Source organism: Camarhynchus parvulus, chromosome 2 (genome assembly GCF_901933205.1).
Source record: "Camarhynchus parvulus chromosome 2, STF_HiC, whole genome shotgun sequence".
Lineage (NCBI taxonomy): Eukaryota > Metazoa > Chordata > Aves > Passeriformes > Thraupidae > Camarhynchus > Camarhynchus parvulus.
In genome coordinates, this window is record NC_044572.1 from 104,096,212 (window position 1) to 104,117,264 (window position 21,053).

General features: G+C 40.4%; 1 protein-coding gene across 2 annotated transcripts; it reads left to right on the top strand.

Annotated features, from left to right (window-relative positions):
* Positions 1–2,261: 2,261 nt before the first annotated feature.
* THOC1 (THO complex 1) lies at positions 2,262–20,200 on the top strand. Of its 2 annotated transcripts, XM_030970634.1 has the most exons (22): positions 2,262–2,368; positions 3,480–3,553; positions 3,661–3,721; positions 4,634–4,700; positions 5,759–5,877; positions 6,540–6,588; positions 7,089–7,184; positions 7,448–7,530; positions 8,025–8,098; positions 8,656–8,764; positions 9,783–9,914; positions 10,294–10,394; positions 11,255–11,321; positions 11,482–11,532; positions 12,181–12,251; positions 13,070–13,093; positions 13,515–13,610; positions 13,904–13,969; positions 15,925–16,008; positions 16,232–16,379; positions 17,756–17,834; positions 19,747–20,200. In XM_030970634.1, exons 1-22 carry the CDS (start codon positions 2,270–2,272, stop codon positions 20,040–20,042), a joined length of 2,046 nt encoding a protein of 681 aa, XP_030826494.1. In that variant the 5' UTR covers positions 2,262–2,269; the 3' UTR covers positions 20,043–20,200. The 2 variants fall into 2 exon arrangements, with proteins under 2 accessions (XP_030826494.1, XP_030826500.1); XM_030970640.1 differs by lacking the exon at positions 13,070–13,093.
* The last annotated feature ends 853 nt before the right edge of the window (positions 20,201–21,053 follow it).

Genomic DNA, 21,053 nt, shown 5'->3' on the forward strand with positions numbered 1-21,053 from the left:
TTTTTATTTCAGTGATACTTTGAAAATGGTGGCAGATTGTGGTCTAGGGCAGTTTATCAGGGAAAAAAATAACCAGCAGCTACATCTGTAGAGTCATTTCCACTTTGGCAATAGTGAAATGTGAAAGGTCTGGGCACAAGTCTGATGAGGAGAGGTTGAGGGAGCTGAGGTTGCTTAGCCTGGAGAAAAGGAGGCTCAGGTTGTTGTTCAAAATAGGTTATTTCACCTGATATTCAAGAAACCAATCCACAAGCTGAGTTGAGGTATTTTATTCATTTACAGCCCCAAGCAGACAGGGCTGCTGAGTGGCAAATCCACAAAGCCTGCACGCTGACTACCAAGATGTTTCACTATTTATACATTATAGCAAACAAATGTATTAATGCTCACTGGCTACAAGTTACATAGCTCTCTTATTAATATGTATTCTACCTTCTGTTGGTTAAATAATTCCCTTATTCTCATACTAATTAGTCTGTATGGCCAGGTGTTGTAGACATCTTTTTCACTAAAATCTTTAAGATTTTTTCTTTCTGAGAAGCTGAAGCTCTAGAAACAAAAGGTAAACAATAATTATCTGCTGCTGTGGAATGCAACAGAGTGATCCAGATTAGTCTAGTGTAGATGTTTTAGCTCAGTGACTAGTCACAGCAGAGCTAGCTCTCGCAGTCTGTCAGAGAGAGCTGCCTTGTTATCATTCTTTACTTTTCTATTCTTAAGTAGCTAGCAGCTTCTGAAAAACTCTCCTTTTCCTTTCTTTGTAGTATAGTTATAATGTAGTATATATATATATATATCATAAAATAAAAAATCAAACCTTCTGATAATAGTCAACCATCTCATCTCTTCCTTCACCTGAAAACCCTTGTGACCACCGTCACAGTCAGGCCTTCTCCTGAGTAGGGGGGGGTTTCTTGAGTCCATGAGCCACAATCTCCCTGTGAGAATTACCTTTTACACAGCTCCAGCTGATTCCAGCACAGCTGCAGAGCTGGCTTTGTTAATTCCATCTTTATCTCAGGAGTTCTGCCAAACGTTCTGGTGGCCTGTAAATTCTGCATTCTTTTGTGTCCACTGGGAAAAACGCCAATCACTTGCTTTTAAAATTTTAAAAGTTTAATCGTAATAAAATGGTTATAAAATGAGTCATATAATTACAGTAATAAAAATGTGGACAATTGTGATTAGGACAATACAAGACAATAAGAGCAGTTACACATGGTCCAGGTACCTTTTCTGGGCAAAGTAAGCCCAAAAAAGGATCCACATTAACAGAGGATTAACCCTTAAAAACAATAGCCTGTTGCATATTCATACACCTCATACATGATGCATAAATTCCATTCAAACACAGGATTCTGTCTGGTCAGTGTCAGCTTCTTCCTCTTAATCCTGACAGCGTCTTCATGGCTGAGCGAGGTGGGAAGAAGTTAGTTTCTTCTGATAATGGAGCAATAAATTCTTTTTTCTCTGAAAGATTTAGGTGTCCTGTGGCTGCTATCTGGTGCGAGTTCCTCTTTCCTTTCTTAAAAAACATCCCACATACATAGTTTCTATTTTAACATTATGTTATAACCTAAAGCTATATTTAACACACTACTTAAAATATTAATACAGCAAAACTTTCTAGCATAACACATATAATATTCATTTTAATATTTGCGAAAAGCCAATCATATATGCATTTTTCACATCCACTCTCAGTGCTATCTCCTCCTCCCCAAGCTTTGCTAGCCTCCCAGCATCCAAGATCATTGAAACACATAAAATACTGAACTTTATCAAGCCAATTCTACCGACAACTATTAAATGCAAATATTTATCCTTCTAACACCTGCACATCAAGGGAAGACCTCATCACCCCCTACAACACCTCAGAGGAGGCTTGGCCAGCTGGGGTCGGCCTCTCCTCCCGGCAACAAGTGACAGGACCAGAGCAATGGCCTCAGGTTGTGCCAGGGGAGGTTCAGGCCGGATATCGGGAGCAATCGCCTCACAGGAAGGGCTGCCAAGCATTGCAACAGTCTGCCCAGGGAAGCAATGGAGCCACCATCCCTGGAATCGTGCGGATGCGGCCCTTGGGGACGTGTTTGGGTGGCGGGCCTGGCACTGCCGCGTTAGCGGTTGGACCCGGCCATCCCGGGGGTGTTTCCCGACCCAATCCCCGGCACAGCCCGGTGTTCCCAGCACCGTGGCATTGCCAGGACCGTCCCGTTCCCAGAGCCCACGGCGCTCGCGCTCCTCGCTCTTCCCGCCGGGGGGCGGGGCCATGGCGTCATCGGCGCGCGCCCGCAACGCCTCCCGCCCGCGCGCCGGGATCATGTCGCCGCCGCTCTTCAGCCTGCCCGAGGCGCGGCTCCGCTTCACGGTGAGCCTCCCCCGCCTCCGTCCTGCCTTCTCTCCGTCCTTCCTGCCTTCCCTCCGTCCCTGCCGCTCGGACGGGAAGCTGCGGGGCCAGGCTGTGCCTCGGCGCCTCCGGGCCCGCGGCCCGGCCGGGGCAGCTGCTGGGAACGGCCCGGGCGCTCCTTTATGGAGCGCTGAGCGCGGCCGGGGTGCGGCGGTGTGGAAGTGGGAGTGGGAATGAGAATGAGGGCGGGCTGCACGCCGGCTCGGCCAAGGTGGGGGGATCAGTCTTCAGGTTAGCGAAAATTAATGTAAAAGACAGTGAAAGTGTAGCGTGCCCCCCGCAGCAAAACGTCCGGGCGTATTGCCCCTGCTGCCTTTGCTGAAGGATGCTTTTGCTTTCCCAGGGCTGGGGGGCTCCGTGTGTTCCCGGCCTCTGGATCCCCTCTGGATCCCCTCAGGTTTTCAGACGAGAAGGTGGTATTTGCACACAAGTGCTCGAGGCACAAGCCCTCGATCCATTAGAGCGATTTTTTTACAGGAATTAGTAATTTTTAGACCACCTTCTTAGCAGGAGTCATGTGCTTTTTAACATCTTCATAAACGCAGGACTTGCAGGGATCCTTTGCAACTTTGCAGGTGGTAGAAAATTGGGAGGAGCTGTTAACTCCCTTGAAGACAGGAAGAGGCGCTCAGGCACATGATGTCGTTCTTGGGGCTGTCCATGCAGGGCCAGGAGTTGGATTCGATGATCCTTGTGGGTCCCTTCCGACTCAGAGTGTTCCCTGATCTGTGTCCCAAAGCATCATAACCGCCTGAAGCTGTGGGTGTGGCACCTGAGACAATGATAGGTCCAGTGTTGGTCACAAGAGCCTGATCCTCTGTGTATCAATTAGAAATGCTATTTTCACCAGGCTGTTAGCCCAGGTTTGAGGTGTGATGCTCTATTAGCTCACGTGCCTGATTTCCCATATGTTTGTTATTTGCCCTTCCTGTTACAAAGGTCTCTGTGTAAACTAACACATGGTGTGTGGTAGAAAGATTCATTAGTATTTCTGTCCACTGTCAGAGGAAGGAGGAAGATCCTTTTTGTTTTGTACTGGTGTTGTAGCTTTTCTTTCTTTGCATTTTGGTAGACATCCACCAGAGAGGCTCTGATTAACAAAAGCATCAAGCCGTTGTTGAATGCATTTAACCAGGTTCCTGGAAGGTAAGTCAAGGCCACTTGTTTTTTTAAAAAGTGCCTGTTTAGATAAGTTTTAGTAGTCTTGTGCCTGAGGGTTGTTACTAACTAAGGTGGAATGTTTGCATTTGCAGTGAAAATGAGAAGAAGTGTACCTTGGATCAAGCTTTTAGAGTTGTTGTAGAAGAAGAAATAGTGAGTATTTTAAACTGCTGAAGCTTATCTCTTGTTGAACCTCACATGTCTATTGACAGGCTGGTATATTAATGTAACAGCAACTTACTTTAGTGTAAGAAAACACTTTATTAAAAACAGGAGCTATGTAATGGTGAGGTAATGGAGATTAAATACAGATGATTCAAGGAAGTAGGTAGGATCTTGTATTTTACAGACATCACACTGTAGTGAGAGCTGTTGTCTGAGCCTTTTCTAGCAGTTCTTTGTAATGTTTGTGAAAGTCTGCTGCATATGAAAATTCTAATTCATAAACATGCATTACTCAATAACTGTACTTTAAAAGTGGGTGGAAGGGGTAGGTTTGGAGTAGATGGTCAGAAAGAAATTCCTCACTGTGAGGGTGGTGAGGCACTGGAACAAGTTGTCCCTAGATGTTGTGGATGCCCCATCCCTGGAAGTGATCAAGGTCAGGTTGGATGGGGCTTTCAGCAACCTGGGCTAGTGAAAGGTGTCTCTGCCCCTGGCAGGGGGGTTTGAACAGTGAGATATTTTGGCCTCCCCAAATCAAAACTATTTTGTGATTTGTTACTTATGTAACAAAGCTGCCTTGACAGCTGAAAAGAATGATGAAAGGAGTCAAATAGTGTATGATCAAATAATATTTGAATGAAGACTGAATGTGGGATATTAATTTTCAGAGGCAAATGACTGCGTGCACTTGGGTCTTTAGTGGCTGGAAGCAGTCAGGAAAGGTTTAATTCTCAATAAAAACTTACTACAGTTAACTGATAAGTCAGATTTCATAGATTGTTTTGGGAAGTTGAATGTCAGTATTTGTTTTAAATATGCCTACTTGGAAACAAGAATTTTAGTTTTGTTAGATACATTATGGTCAGACTGGAGAATTTCAACAGTGTTTTCTTTGTTTAGATAAACAAAGCTCCATGTGAGAATCTCCTGGCAATTATTTCTCTTGCTATTAATGGAGTCACCGAAGGTGAGCATCTCTCTTTCAAATTCATTGGGAGTTTTAGGGACCATTTAGGGGAATTTTAAAATCTTGATTTCTGTAAATCATCTACTATGGTTATCTTTGGTGATATACGACTCTTATGCTAGTGGTTAGTTTCAGAACAGAAATTAAGTATATAATTAAAGTATATAATTAAATAATTAAATCTGGTTATATATGTGACATTTGTGTTAGAATCTTTTTTTTTTTTTTTTTTTTTGTTAATAAAGAAAGATGAATGGGTTTGGTTGCAGCGTGATCAACAGTTTCTTTCCAGCACTCTAAAATGATTAGAAGTTTCCCATCATAATTTCAGAGATTAGACCGCTGAGGCAGAGAGGTAAAATGACTTGGCAGAGGCAGAAATAACATCTCCTGTGTATCTGTGCTCATCTCCTGTCAGTATATGGCTGGTTTTTAGATACTTGAATCTGTTTCAATAGCAGATTGTGTCAGAAATCAGTGTGCTGTTCTCCTCTGAAGTGGCTTTTGCTCTCTTCCTTTTGTTTATTTGTTCACATTATTCATCAAAAATTGTTTGTTTCAGTAAGTACAGGTCAACTACATGTATGTTTTATGAGCTGTAGAATAACAAGAGCTGTGCTATGAGGAATGCAGGCACTGCCTGCAGAGCATGGGTGGATGGACTTGGAGCACTGTTTTAGTGGTGCTTGAAAAGGCTTTCAGCCTTCATGGATGTGTGTAGTGGGACTAACTGTGGATATAGAAGGCTGAAAGAGTTCACTTGCAGTCTGCAAAAAGATGTGACATTGTTTCAGATTTTGAGGTCATTATAACAGTTATTTTTTTAATATTTGTTTTATGTTAGTGCAAAGCTTTTGCAAATCTCATTTGAGTATGTGTAGAAATAGCATTAATGAAAGTTCACATTTTAGCCCAAGTTTTCTGTTAGGATTTGTAGGAACTCGGAAGAACTTCTTTCTTCTACTTTTTTTAATAAAATGTCCCTCAAGTGTAAAGCATCTCTTTGTTTTGTATTTCAGTTCAAATTTGTTGAATAAAAAATTCCCTGTTCCTCATAGGTATCTGCACTGCATCAACTCCTTTTGTGCTTTTGGGGGATGTTCTGGATTGCCTCCCTTTGGATCAGTGTGACAAAATTTTCACTTTTGTGGAGAAAAATGTTGCTACATGGAAATCGGTAGGTATTTTTGCAAAATGTTGCATAGTTTGGCTAAAGCTTTTGTCTACAAGAACCATTTTAATGAACAGAATTTAACTGTCTTTGTGGCTGACACATAAGTGTCAGGAACTCCAGAGATAGCACCTGAAAAGCATTCTACTGTCTCAGTGTTTTCCTAATCTGGATTTTCTACCTAGAACCTCCTCCTGTAGTCACTCAGGCTGATTTGTTTCAGATAACATTGTGGCCCCTGACCTAGTCACAAACTGTTCTTTATTGTCGAGTCAAGTATCAACCAATTTCTTCTTCCAGATCCCCAGTATTGTGAACACTATTAATCTTTTGTGTGTGCTGTTTGCTTATTTGTATAAATCATACATGGAGTAATAAAGGAAATTAGTGTAAAAATTAGTGCATTCCAAGAAAAAAAAGTGGATGGTGTTCTTACAGTTCATTGTCACACGTGGTTTTCCTTTAAGAAGGCTGGATGTGGATATGTTTTATGCTTTCTTGGAATTTGTGGGACCTTTTTGTGAAACCTGCCTGTTATGTAAGGGAAGACTCAAATTTAGTTATTTGTAGGAGTGACTCATACTTACTCATATCTTGTGATTGGATTAAATCTGCTCAAGAAGGTTTTATGATATTTTAATGTTCTAAATACCTTTTCTCTGTTTCAGAACACATTTTACTCTGCAGGGAAGAATTACTTGCTGCGTATGTGTAATGGTGAGTAGTAGTTTTTCACGGAGGGGAGAGCAGTATTAAAGAACTTCCTATCTCAGGAAATGAAAATTAGTTTAATAATCTGATTTAAATTCAGATTTGTTCAGTAAGTAATAAAGTTAAAAGGTGCATCACTCTGAACAGATACGTATCTTGGTTGTTAATGTAAAAGTCATTCAGGCCTCAGGGAACTCTCTTCATCAGTGGAGATGATTATAGAAGAATATCATTCCTCAGCAATGACAAGGCCTGTATCCAAGGCATTATTTAGGTAGCGTTCATTCAAATTTATTTTTTATTGGTGTTGAAGGTGTTAGGAGAATTGACAGAATGCATTTGGAAGAAATATGTCTGGTCAGAGGGAGTCATTGGCATTTGAATTTACAATTACGAGTTTCCTTTCATTAGCTCAGTAGGTTGTAATTAGCAAGTCTTGAATTCTGTTACATGAGAAGTGAAAAGGGGGATAAATACTAATATTCTTTACTTTTTACAATGTTTAGATCTGCTAAGAAGATTATCTAAGTCACAAAACACAGTCTTTTGTGGAAGAATTCAGCTGTTCTTGGCTAGGTTATTTCCACTTTCAGAAAAGTCAGGTGAGGTTTTTTGCATTTCATCACACTTAACATCGAGACTAAATAAGCTGAACCTTTAAAGTCTGTGATGGTTGCAGACCAAATCCAGTTGGACCAAATCACTTTGCACTTGCATCCTAGTTCTTGTGTCTGTCCGTGGTGTTGTGACTTTTATTTGCTTTGATTTCAAATGTAAGTTTTGAATGCTCTGAGAATTGAGTATCAGTATTTCATAAAGAGACTTGGGAATGTTACAGCTTTTAAGACCTCTTTGTTTTTTGCAGGGCTTAACCTACAGAGTCAGTTTAACCTGGAAAATGTCACTGTTTTCAATACCAATGAACATGAGAGCACTCTGGGACAGAAGGTGAAAATTCCTATGTAATTTTTCACTGATTCTGCAGTTAATGTGTAAGATTGTTTGCACAAAAAGTGTTTGGGACTGTAGGTTCATAATTTGGTTGTCCCTCTGCCAGACCAAGCTGTTGTTTTGGGAGTAGGCATTCCCAGGTGTCTGTTAGGTCACCTGGAACATTAAACTGTGCACTCTGAGGGTGAAAAAGACTGGTTTGATTGTGAGGAATGAGTACGGTCACTTACTGTGCAAAGGTTTCCCCACAGTATGCAGAGGACAGAGCTGTCTCTTCAGCTTTTTTCAGGAGAAATGAGGCTACCATTGCATTAAGACAGAAATTTATTACATGTATTATAGTAATAATACTTCGGAGATCTTTTGAGTTACCAGCTTAAGCTTTCTGATCTAATATGTAATTGAATGTTTACAGTAAACAACACTGTGAGAGCTCTGTGCAAACTGTAGTGGCATTTATATAAATCTTAAATATTTTTTTTCCTATTTAGCACACTGAGGAGAGGGAAGAAGGAATGGATGTGGAAGAAGGTGAAATGGGAGATGATGAAGCACCAACGAGTTGGTGAGCTGACAAAAGTTTAAAAGCTGAAGCAAAGCTTTATAAAGTGAAAGGAAAAAAGCTCCTCATCTTCTGCTCTCTGAAGATTAGATGTATCTAATCAGGGAAGACTCCTGGCGATGTCTTAATTGTTTAAGTTGCCTGGAAGACAGAAATGTACAGATTTGAAAAAGTTGTGTACCCTGCCTGAGAACCACTCTGGTTTTGACAATTTTACAAATTCCCTTCACAAAACTTGTTGTGATAAGGTGTATTCAGGAATTTTGAGTATATGCGTAAGGAGCAAAAGCTGTGTTCCCCTTCATGTCACAGATAGTGAAAAACTCCTAAGATCCCTTTTGTGTACTTTTTTTGCTTTTATGGTGAGAAAGTAACAAGAGACAGAATGGAAAACTCTTACAAGGACAAATTTTGAGTTACAGATTCCTCTGTGATGGTTCACTACTGACTCACTAATTTACTCCAAAGTGAATAATGTTTTCTGAGGTTGTACATTCTTGAGTGAATTTGAATATAATATATTGCTTTTCAGGATGTTTTTTTCATTATTTTTTCCACAGTTCCATTCCAATAGATTATAACCTGTATAGAAAATTCTGGTCGCTTCAAGATTATTTTAGAAATCCTGTGCAGTGCTATGAGAAGGTGTCATGGAAAACGTTTCTGAAGGTAATCTGAGTTCATGCTTCAACCATTCAGCCTGAGGTCATTGTTTACATGAGTAGCAGTGACTGCATAAGCATGGAACAGTTCAAAGGTCAGGCTGCTGGAAAATGATAGTGCACGAGGAAATGCATTTTGCTGTTTTCTTAAGTGAGCCTTTTACAGTAAATTAATATGTTGTGTTAAAATGTACAGTAAATTCCCTACTGTGTGTCAATATCAGAAACACTTCATATGCTGCAGCAGTGCCAGAAGTACTTTTTTTTGTGGTTTATCAGCTGCAAAAAGCAGAAGTTGTGGGTTTGGGTGGGTTTTTTTACCCGAAGAAGGTAAATAGCTCCATCTAGTCCTTGCTGTTATTTTTGAGTAGTCATACTGATGCCAGTGGGATCCTAAAGATTGCTGGTTTCTAATAAAGCAGATCTCTTTGTAGAAGCAATGACTTGAATGTCCCCTTCAGCCAGCTGTTTCAGTTTTGCTTAGTATGAATATTGATGAGGATTTATTGCTTAGGTACTGTGTCTTCAAAATTTGTCACTCAGTATTTATTTAATTCAAAGAAACTTAATTATTTTTTAATCTTCATTCTCTGTGTTCTGGTAATAAGAGGTGACATCTGCTCAGACATCCTAATATAAATCTAATTTATGACATCTACTAATGGGGCCAAAAAAAATACCAACAAAAACCACCAGAGGTGCAGTTCAGAAACTGATCAAGGCCAGACTTAGGTCTTTCAGATGAAATCTGTAGCACTGTCATCATGTGAACCTTTTTTCTTCATGACATCTAAACAACAAAACATTGTTCAGATCCTAAAATGTTGTTTTTTTTAGCATACTTTAAATGTTCTGACATGATAACATTTTCACTTCATTTGTGGTGTTCAGAGCAGTCCTGCACATCAGTAACAACGGGGTTGTTTCAATGGGCTGATAGCACATTTAGCAAGTATTTTACTCACTTGGCTTTAAGTCTGCAAAGGTTCAGTATTGTTTTCATGTGGTAAATAACTCTTTTATAGTACTCAGAAGAAGTTTTGGCTGTTTTCAAAAGTTACAAATTGGATGACACTCAGGCTTCCCGAAAAAAGTTGGAAGAACTTAAAACAGGAGGAGAACATGTGTATTTTGCAAAGTTCCTAACTAGTGAAAAGGTACGTGGTTTCCCTTCCAGAATTCCAGGCTAATTGAGGTTGGAAGGAATTTATGTCTGGTTCAGCTTCCCTGCTCAAAGCTGTCAACTGGAGCAGTTGATCAGCACTATGTCCAGTCAAGACTCCACAGTTTCTCTGGATATCCCATTACACTGTTTGGCTGCTTTATTTAGATAGATTTATTCTATTCCTTTTTCTATTTTATTCTTTGTGGGTTGCCTCTGTTAATTAATGACTACGGGGCTTCTATTTCTGGAATAAGAGTCTTCAGTAACGCTGCCATTTGTTTATTGGATTGCATTTCTAATGGTGCCTTTACAGAGATAAATTAAAAGAGAGTAAATATTTAAAGATCTTTTGCTTTTTTATTGTTGTTTAGCTGATGGATTTACAGCTGAGTGACAGTAACTTCCGTCGTCACATCTTGTTGCAGTACCTAATACTATTTCAGTATCTAAAGGGACAAGTCAAATTTAAGAGGTAATGTGAAAATACTTTGTGTTTTGGGGATGAGGAACTAGGAACTTGGAGACAAACCAAAATATTTTAAAATAGTTTGCCTACTTATTCTGAGTTTGTGGAACTTGAAGCCTTGGATTGATAAATACAGGGTGTGGCTGAAGTAATTTTACAGCAGGAAAGCAGAGCTCTCATTCATTTCTCTACTCCTCTGCCTGATTCTTTGCCCTCCCATGCTCTAGTGTTGATTGGACTTGCTCGAACTTGTGCCATTTACTATACAGGCAAAAACGCAATCTGCTCATCTTTGCAGAGTAAGTTTTCTGCCACCTGCTATAGCTTGCTTTTTGTAAACACCTCTCAGAGAACTTTGTAAACTAGGATCATTATCCTAATTCTACAGATTATTTTTCAAGACAGTCTAGTGGCTGAGAAGGAATGGAATTCAGGTCTTCTGAATTCCAGTTCAGTCCTTTTGAGGTGGCAGTCATTTCATTGTCATTGCATTAAAATGTTCATTATAAATGGTCACTTATTGGTGGTCAAGGATAGCATGAGGTACAGATGGTGTAGTATAACACTTGGTGAGTGTTTCTGAGGGAAATATTTTCATTGTGCCCATTTGCTGTGTTTTGGGTCCAATGTCGAGGTGTAATCTTGAGTCACTCAAATGGACTTCCTATTGGGTTTATCTACACCTTGAAAGTATAGTCCCCAAGCACATCCAGTTAAGTCCACAAGCTAATAAATGCCCTGGGACCACAGGAGATCACATTCAAAGCGCTTTCCTCAGATCCTAAAACCCCTCAGATTGTATGTAGTATAAATTATGTGTCCTCAGCACACTTTCTGATGTGCTGGGTTTTTTTTTTCAATTCCAGTTCGAACTATGTTCTAACAGATGAACAGTCTCTTTGGATTGAAGATACTACAAAAGCAGTCTACCAGGTTGGTACAGTATCTACTTTCATAAAAATTACATGGAAGAATATTAAGCATGTAATATTGTATCAACCACCTTTAAAGCAGCATTCTCTGGAGTTCTTTTCCTACATGTTCTGCCACAGATACAATACAAAAAGTTCACCTTCTTTTCTCCCATTCATAGCTTCTTTCAGAAAATCCTCCAGATGGGGAAAGATTCTCAAAAATGGTAGAGGTGAGTATTTTGATATGCCTGCCTGAACAAAGTCTATGTAGCACATAAAAAAGCAGTTTTAGCTTATACTAGCTTTTAGAACACATCTATGGTATCTGAGAAAACTTTTGCCTCATCCTACTAAAAAATAGTCTTAGTGTCTTTTTATTTTGTAGTCGTATTTTATCCCATATTTTTATTAATACTCTTTTTTCCTTCTTCGGGGGAGAAACGGAGATATGCCTGTATGTGCATGTGTATATACAGGATGATGGGTTATTAGAAAGCAAAAAATATTTAAAAGTTTTTGCAGATAGGAGTCCTCTGCCCAAAGACATGGAAATGAAATACAAGTGAAATTAATTAAAACCCAAGAAGTTGTCTTTTTGCTTTCCTTTTTTCCTTTACGTTGACTGCATCTATTTTCTTGTCCAGACCAGGGGAAATAAAGCTTTTCCCACAATTTTTGAAGGGAGGAGTTACACTATTTTTGTATAAATTAATCCAGTTGCCCAAGATTATACTGATGATCCTCAAGATAGTGACTGAAACACACAGCCTAGAACAAAGGTTTCCCCTTAATTTTAATAGCTCCATTTAAAACTTTGGGGTCAACTCTTAAAGTGCTTATGACCCTAATAATGTGCAATACTTTCTGTCTTTCTACAGCATATATTAAATACTGAAGAAAACTGGAACTCATGGAAAAATGAGGGCTGCCCAAGCTTTGTGAAAGAAAGGTAACTTGTTATGCAACAGAAGCTTTCTGCTGCTTGTTTGAAATGGTGGTTCCACTTCAGAATCTGGTACCCAGCTGTACAGCTGCCTGTCCCTTCAGTGAGTGCAGGCTCTTAGATTTCTGCCAAAAGTCATAAGGCTTGCAGAGTGTCAGGGTGCTTATGGGTGTGTCTGCTCTCGGGAGAGCATTCTTCATTGTCTCAGGGCAGTATTTTGTGGTACTGAGGATCCAGTGGTCCAGGAGACTGGAGCAGGTTTTGCTGCCTCCCGGTTTCAGCAGACCCTAGCTTGAAGTGGTTAGTGCCTGACTTTTCCATATATGCCTTTGGACTGCCTCTAATGAAGCCTTTGGCATTATGGCTTTGGCAGGGCAGCATACTTGGAGTTTGTGTAACAGTTCTCTTACACAATTTATTTATTAGCTTGCCACTTGATGGTGATCATTTACCTTAAAGGGAGTGGCAATTAGATGGCTTTCACCACTGAAAGTTTCCTGGGCTACTAACTAGTGGCAAAACTTGAACTTTGACTCAATGTGTCTACTTGACTATCTTGAGGGCTTGACCAAACATTTGTCTTCCACCCGTCTTCATTGTACACACAGACTGTGACCTCTTTGTGGTAAGGAGCATGTGGATCATTATATCTTTGGAGATTCCTTTTTATTGGAGAGATGAGGTGCAGCCACCTCTTCATGACTTAAGCTGTTTGTAAATAAAAGGGAGGGGGGCTGCTGGAAGAGAGAAATTATTGTTGCAGGGGGATTGTGGGGAAGTAAAATTATGAAGTTTGACTTTTATAAATATTCTGTCTCCTTTAGATCTCATCCAGAGTTTCAACTTGGGTAGGTCTTGCCCTAACCTCAGTGCTCTGGGATCTCCATTCTCTAATCCCATGAAATCAGGTGCAGCTGGGGAAAGAGACCTTGCAACCATGATCCCAGCAGTGGGGTAGATCACGTCCTGCTGGCACAATTGTGATTTGCTTCCTTCTGTTTATTGGGACTCTGGTAGACCTTTACATTTTTGAGTGAACTAATTTTGGTGTCTGGCAGAATCCTTTATCTCTACTTTGTCTTCTCTCTCCTTTTCCCCACTGCCTCCTTCCACCCTTAGACTCACTGTCCCTCAGTCCTTTCATTACGATTTAACTTGGCACCATCTCAAGGTGAAAGGTGAAGGTGAAACAGCTTTTTTGTTCTTGAGATATTACTGGTTTGATACTGAAGAGCATCTTTTTTTTTTTTTTTTTTTTTTTTTCTTTAGACCTCCTGATTCTAAGCCAATGAGGCCTGTGAGGAAGAGGCCAGCTCCAGAGGACTTCTTAGGAAAAGGATCAAACAAAAAAATCCTTATGGGGAAGTATGTTGATTTCTCTTTCATTTACAAAATTTCTGGGTTTGGCTTGGTTAATTGGTTGGGGGATTTTATGTTTGGGGGTTTTTTCCCCCACTGTTTTTTCTGTGCACCAATTTTCAAACATCTTTACTCTGGAACTGCCAAAGAACAGCCAAAAGATATATCACTCTTTTAAAACTTGCAGTAGGCTTGCTTTCCTTATAAACATCTTTTACACATCCCTTTAAAACAGTCCATGAGTGTGGCATGGTAGAATGATGAACATAAACAATGTGTGTTTATGCTTTTCTTTTCAGTGAGGAACTGACCCGCCTTTGGAATTTATGTCCTGATAACATTCAAGCCTGTAAATCTGAGAGTAGGTAGGTTAAAAATGGGTGTGTCATTGTTTAAAGCTAACTAATTAGCACTCTAATTAGAGAGTTACAAAATTGGCATAAGGAAGATGTACAAGATGATCTTAGGAAGTGTGCATTTCTCACCTTTAGAGAAGGTGGTTGTATGAATCTTTGCCCTGAAACCTCTTTACAGTATTCCTCACTTCTTTGAGTGTTTATGCTGCCAGTAATTTTCATTGCTTACTAAAGTAAAATCTAAGCTGAAAACCAGATGAAAACTCCCCTTTTGTAGAACATGATTGTATAATTAGTTACCTTATATAATGAAGGAAGATTGCCAAGTCTGGCTCTGATGAAGTTAGCATGCTGTTTGGCTATGATTTTCGAGCAGGTCTGTGCTTTAAACAATGCTAGATAAGAGGAAATTGGCTACCAGGCATTGTTCCAGCACATACTGTGTCTGTTTGTGGGCAGATACAGAAAAATGTAATTATTGGTTGTCCCTTATGCTTGCACAATTGTAGGAAATGCTTAAAATGTATTCTGCTGCACAACTTTCTTTGTTACAGATACCAAAATCTCTTTTACTGTGCAGACATGATACAGAGTAAGAAAATTTGGAGAAGGAATGGGACAGTTCCCAGAGAGAACTCTGCTAGTAGTGGCTGTAAAGTCTGGTTGTGTGGGTAGAGGTGCTAGCTGTGCAGATATTCCTGGGAGGAATTGCTTTTCTAGAGGTGCAGAGTTTTGCAGAGGAAGTGCCCTCCTTTCTTGTGAGGCTGGGATGTACAGGAAGGCCTTTGACAGGATACTTGCCTTTACTAGGCCAAGGGATGAAGCTGGAGTTGTGTTTGGAACCAAAGCTTTTGGTTCCATGTGTGTGATTGTATTGTGCTGCAATGCCTTTAAATAAAAATAAATAAATAAAGGCCTTAACACATGGAGATAAACAAAGAAAATGCATGCCATGGTAAACAGGAAATAGATCCCATGGTGTCCAGATTTGCTTGCAAGTTTTTTTATGTGGTTTTGTGACTGTATGTGGTCAAGTAAGTGTAGCTTTTTGCCTTGGTTCTCCACATCTCCATTCAAATGGGGTAATACTTCCTTAGCTGTCCCCTTTTTAGATGGTTGTTCTGGGGATAATGTGGCAGGATTCAGATGGGTTTTCAAGGTGCTGGCTTTTTCCAGCAGTCAGTGATGATGCAGGGGGCACTGCTGCCCTGGGCAAAATGCCTTTTTCAAAACAAAATTGAAGTGAATTTAAAGACGAGTGTGCTTCACCCCCTGCTCCAACCCTTTGCTAGACTTCCTTGCAGAAGCAGGTATGTCTCTGTCAGCACTGGGTAGAAGAAATACAGATCATTATGAGCTTGTTTTGCACCACTGAGAGTGTTGGCTCTCAGTAACCTACAGCTCTCACACAATCTGTGTTTCTTGGGTAGAGTCTTCTCAGCAGCAAACCATCCTGATGGTGTGAAATTTCGTTTATGTTCTGTTTTTAGGTCAGGGTTCCTTTTGTGCTGCTTTGAGTACCTGTCAGAACCCACCACAAGCAGTTCTGAGAGCAGATGGAGCTGAGGTGGGGGGTAGCAGGGACAGCCATGTTTTGATGCTGTCAAATGGCACAAAGCTAGCAACCATTTTAGACTCTTGAGCACTTGTGAGCTGAGCAAATGCTGCTGACAGATGTTGATATCACCTCTTTGTAGGGCAGGAGGTTTAAATGTATATAATAGGCAGTGCTAGCAACTGCTGGCACAGTCTAGTGGTTATGCAGTTAATAATTTTATAGCAACATGTATCAAGCACTTTCTTTGCTTGTTTAAAATTGTTAAATTTGGGTGGGTTGGTTTGGGATTTGTATTTTTCTCCTCAGTGGATGAGCTTGAGATGTGTCTGAAGAAACAAAGACTGTCTATTTTAGAGAAGTTTGTGAAGTGTATTTAAGCTCTTTATTTGATTTTTATTTTTTTTAGGGAATATATGCCGACACTGGAGGAATTTTTTGAGGAAGCTATTGAACAAGCAGACCCTGAAAACATGGTTGAAAATAAGTATAAGTATGTCCATCTCTGCTGTGTTTCACTTGATTTTAATCTGTTTCATGTTTGGATTGTTAAAGAAAACAGACTGTTCTCAGCATTACTAATATCTGTGTAGGACTCCAGAAATGTACAAAAACTGATTAAATTTTGACAGAATTATATTACTAAATGTCTCAAATCTTTCTCTGTGTTTTTATAGATGCCAGACTTTACTAACCAAACTTGTGTTTTATTGTAGGGCTGTGAACAATTCTAACTATGGCTGGAGAGCACTGAGACTTCTGGCACGCAGAAGTCCCCACTTCTTCCAGCCAACAAACCAACAGTTCAAGAGTTTACCTGAATATCTAGAAAACATGGTAATCAAACTAGCCAAGGAGCTGCCTGTAAGTAATATTATCCTATAATAATAAACACTGAATTCATTCACTTTCTGATTGTCCCTCTGTAGTCCATTTGGTACATGGGGACAGAGAGGGGAAAAGAAAGCCAGGAAAAATGTTTGTACACTGAAGTAAAAATTACAAATAAAATCAGTCTAATCTCTGAACATCCCAGTAACAATAAACTGAGCAACATTGATTAACCTAGTAACTGTTCAGCCCTGCCTTGTACTCTGAAAAAAAAACAGCTGTGGCAATCCTATTGTTAGGCAGGAGTGTGTATGTATGTGTATATATATATATTTGTGTGTGAATATATACTTACATACACATTAACCCAGCTGCTTGGGTTCCATGTTGCAGTACAGACCAATTTTATGGAAGGTATAAGCCAGAATCATGGCTCATGAATATACAGGGATGGCAGGAAAGAGGCAGCATGTGCAGCTGATGGTGCTGTGCTAAGTGTTACCAGAACTTTACAGCAAGGTTTGCCAGAGTTCTTCTATCAGCTCCCTGACTTGTAAAATATGGAAAACAAGAATAAACCTTGTGGAGCTGTAAAATTAAGGCGTTAACCCTTTGCTTGGTCAACAGTACACATTTGAGTCCGGGGGGCCCTTTCAGATGGCTTTATACACAGTGATACTGAGACATTCCTTTTGTGTAATGTGAGTTCTAAAAGCTGGAGTTTAATACATGGCTGTTTTGTTTGTCCAGCCATCAGAGTTAACTGTGTGCTAAGAGCAAGTTTAGAAAAAATGTGGGGATTTTAATTTGTTGAATGTATTAAGGTATGGCTGCGTGCAATATTCCTGATGGTACTGCTGTCATGTGCCAAAGGCAATGGCAAGAAACAACTTGTGTACCTAAGGCCCATGGCTGAAATATAGAAAAAGATGAAACTTTTTGGCTGATCAGTACGCTGAATGAGGGAGTGAAAAGTTTGTATATTTGATTGCCACCTTCCAGAAGTCTGAAAGTACATAAACTTTGGGGAATTCCCAAGTGTGGAATAAAGTTAGTGAATAACAATAATAATGATTCTTTTTAAAAATGTTCATTGGTAGTGATCTTAAATTTGGTTGGCTGGGGTTTTTTTTAAGCAAGTGATAAAGCTCACTATGGAATGCTTAATTGTTACTATGAAAAGGAAGAATCCTATTAAGTCAGTGGATGCTTTTATGAGGTTTTTTTAGTTAGTAATATATTTTATTAGAATTTACTGGTGTTTAGGAGACTCTGGGGGATTTTTAATTCTCATCTGGGATTGTGTCAGGCTTTCCATTCTAACACACATTCCAGAGACAAGCACAGAGCTGTAGAATTTCTCTTTAAACACAAAATTCATCCAGTGATGTTTAGTTCTTTCATTGTAGCCTCCTTCTGAAGAAATAAAAACAGGTGAAGATGAAGATGAGGAAGACAATGATGCTTTATTAAAGGAAAACAATGAAAGTAAGATTTGCATATTCTCAGTCTTTCCAGTTTTTTGATGTGTGTTGCAGAGTCTGTGTTTTAGCGTAGTTTCCACTGAGGGCCATCAGTCCTGCTTACCCCAGTGCATTCACACCAACAAGCACAGCCTTTTTGGGACACAGGAGCAGCCTCCCAGTGTCCTGGCCTGCAGTGCTGAAAGCTTCCAACCTGTTGGATTAGCACTTTCACTAGGAGCCTCTTTCACCTTTTCTGCTATGTGCTCTATGTTGCCAGTGTCACTGGGTGTTCATGGCTGAGATGTCAGCTGTGTAACAGCCTGTGTGAGTGCTCCTCACCCACTTTCCTGTTTTCTCTGCCCTTTAATCACTGGGTAAGCACTTTCCCCTAGCCCCTCCTGGGGTAGTAACTGTGGGACTTTCAAAAATGGATATATTCCAACTCTGAGATCTTTACTTCTTGTTCATTTAAAATACCTTAGAGGCAAAAGTTTCTCTGGAAGAAGAGCAACCTTCCTGACAAACATCATCTCATTCATTTTTCTCTACAATCCATGTCTGTTTGTCTCTCGCCTTTAATCCTGACGTGTCCTACTCCTAGGTGTCCTTCCCCATCTCCTCTGTCTGTGAATCTGCCCTCTTCCATCCTCATTCATGCCTTCATCTCACAGCTCCCTTGTGGGCTGTAACCTGGATCCAGCATGGGCAGATGGGATATGCAGGAAGCCAAACACTGGGTACCTCTGGCAGCTTTTTTGCAAGCTGTTTTCTGTCAGTGGAAACCCACCTGTGGGCTTCTGTGAATCACTCTAATGTTGCCCTTTTCCACCCAGCACTTGACCTTCTCCACAGTCTCCTTTGCAATAGTAGAGAAGTTCTTTCCTCTTCAGCTTAATGCTAATTCACACATTCTTTGTGGTGTCACTGTGTGGGATTTACATCTTTCTTCAAATCTTGTCTTAAAGCAATGTTGGCAGAGCCATTGTCTGCTGGGCTTAGACAGAAGGGAAATGATCTGAGGACTTTTATTGTTTTGTTCTGCATCTTTTGTCCTTTTCCTCGATGTGACTTCAGTTCAGATAAATGACTGTGACTGATAAGTGCTGGAGAGACTTGAAATTTCTACTCTGTGCCACCTCTCTTCAGCTGGCACAAGAAGGGACTAATTTTTAATAAGGTATCATTTTTTAATAAAATAAATCTTATTAAAAATTAGGAGTATGATTAATTTCTCTATGTATTTCAATTTTTGGTGTTTTTTTCTTTAAAATTGTGAAACAAACACGGGTGGTAAGCTGTAGATTTTAGACCCTGATAAGCTATGAATGTGCAAACCCATCTGTAATCACTATAGCACTTGGCTTCTCAGCAGAGTCTAGTCTTCCATGATTTTTGTCAATGCCAGAATGACAGAAAATTCCTTAAAATACTGACTACACATGAAATTTACTGTCATAGCCCTGTTACCAATAGGAACATAAGAAAAAAGGGAATGAAACTGGGTTTGTTTGTTTGGGTTTTTTTACCTGAGTTGACTTTGAGTAAGGTAACTAAAAAATTCCAAAACACACCTAAATGTTAAAGATCACTCTGTATTTTAATGTTATAATTGACTTGTGTTGAAAACTGTAGTCTTGTCTGTCAAAATCCTTGTCTTCATTTGGAGGAGGCAGTTCTGATGTATTTAAGATTTAGGCATTTCTCTCAATATAAAAGGAGATAACATAAAAAGCAAGATTTTCCTTATTATGGGCATTAAGGAACTTAGCTCTTGAAACCCAGGTAAACACCTGGAAAAAGTCTGCTCTCAGAGCTCAAGTAGGTGTAAGTCAGTCTGTCAGTAAATAAACAGAGGATTTAAAATGGGGAGGATTCATTTGCAGTGTCTGGAGGTGTTCCCTGTGTCTCACTGCTGCCTTCTCTGTTTTCCCCAGGTCCAGACGTACAACGGGACAAAGCCATGACAGGCGAGCAGATTGAGTCCTTTGCTAGCAAGCTGGGGGAGCAGTGGAAGGCCTTGGCCCCCTACTTGGAGATGAAGGAGTCTGACATCCGGCAGATTGAGCTGGACAGCGAGGATGTGAAGATGAGAGCCAAGCAGCTGCTGGTGGCCTGGCAGGATCAGGAGGGCTCTCACGCCACCCCCGAGAACCTGATCATGGCGCTGACCAAAGCCGGCCTCGGGGACCTGGCCGAAAGCCTCACCAACGACACTGAAGGCAGCAGCTAACTCGCCTCAGATGCCAACTGACTGACTTGGGGCTCGGGGGGTTGGTAATTGTGATTCTTCTGGTGCTTGCCATTGATAATTGTTACTTTTGTCGCTAGGTAACAGATTTTTGATAGGTATTTTATGTTCGGTAAAGGATATAAAGCTTTTTAATATTACTGTTGGATTGTCCGGATTGTCTGAGAAAGGATTAGTCGCCCTGGCCTGGAACTAGGAAGCTTCATCTTTGGTGGTGGAACATGAAGGGGAGGATGGAGAGTCCTGGCAGCTTTTGGGGCAGCCTGTGGGACAGTTTGGCACCAGCAGAACTCAGGTTGCTCCTGCTGGACAGAATTGGCAAGCTCGTTCCTCACAGCAGGGAAGGACTCTGTGTGAAGGACTTGGAGTCAACTTTTTGTGGTGATGGGAGCTACCTACCTGGTAGAAGTAAAATAAGAAGGTTGTGATGGCTGTCCAAGGCACACCACTGACTTCCAGGGAAGAAGTGCTGTCCTGCTCTGCCACTGAAGCACTGGTTCAGTCAATGATCATGGGATTTCCATGCTGGTTTTTGTTAGGGATTACTTCTAGCTTCTCATTCTTTGGCTGTGTAGAAACAGCCCTGAGTACTGGTAAACAAAGACCTTTTTTGTCACAGGTAATTCTGAAGGTTTCATTTTAAGGCTGTGGTTGTCTGTAGATGGGTACAAGCTCTTTTCCCTCAAATTGTGAGATTTTTGTGGTGTTACATGGCACTGGCTACAACTTGTTCTGTGGCTAGTTTGTGTAGTGTTTCTGCCACTGAAACAGAAACAGGACAGTTCCTGCCTGCAGAGCCATTGATAAAGAGTTTTGTGCCTGCTTCCCCCCTTCAGACTTAAAAGTGATTAGGAATTTGATAAGGATGCTTCAGTGAAGGTTGCTAGAGGCAGAGATAGAGGAAAATTATTGGAAGTAACAGCCCAGGTCTGCAGCTCCTGCTGCAGATACGGGTTGGTAAAAGGTATGAACTTCAACCGTTTCAACTGATAA

What these genes read in the sequence shown, in the direction of transcription:
- THOC1 (XM_030970634.1), top strand. Translation starts at nt 2,270, where the DNA reads ATGGCGTCATCGGCGCGCGCCCGCAACGCCTCCCGCCCGCGCGCCGGG. An exon ending in AGAGCACTCTGGGACAGAAG is followed by an intron (nt 7,531 to 8,024) that starts GTGAAAATTCCT and finishes TTTCCTATTTAG; the next exon opens with CACACTGAGGAGAGGGAAGA. An exon ending in CATGGAAAACGTTTCTGAAG is followed by an intron (nt 8,765 to 9,782) that starts GTAATCTGAGTT and finishes ACTCTTTTATAG; the next exon opens with TACTCAGAAGAAGTTTTGGC.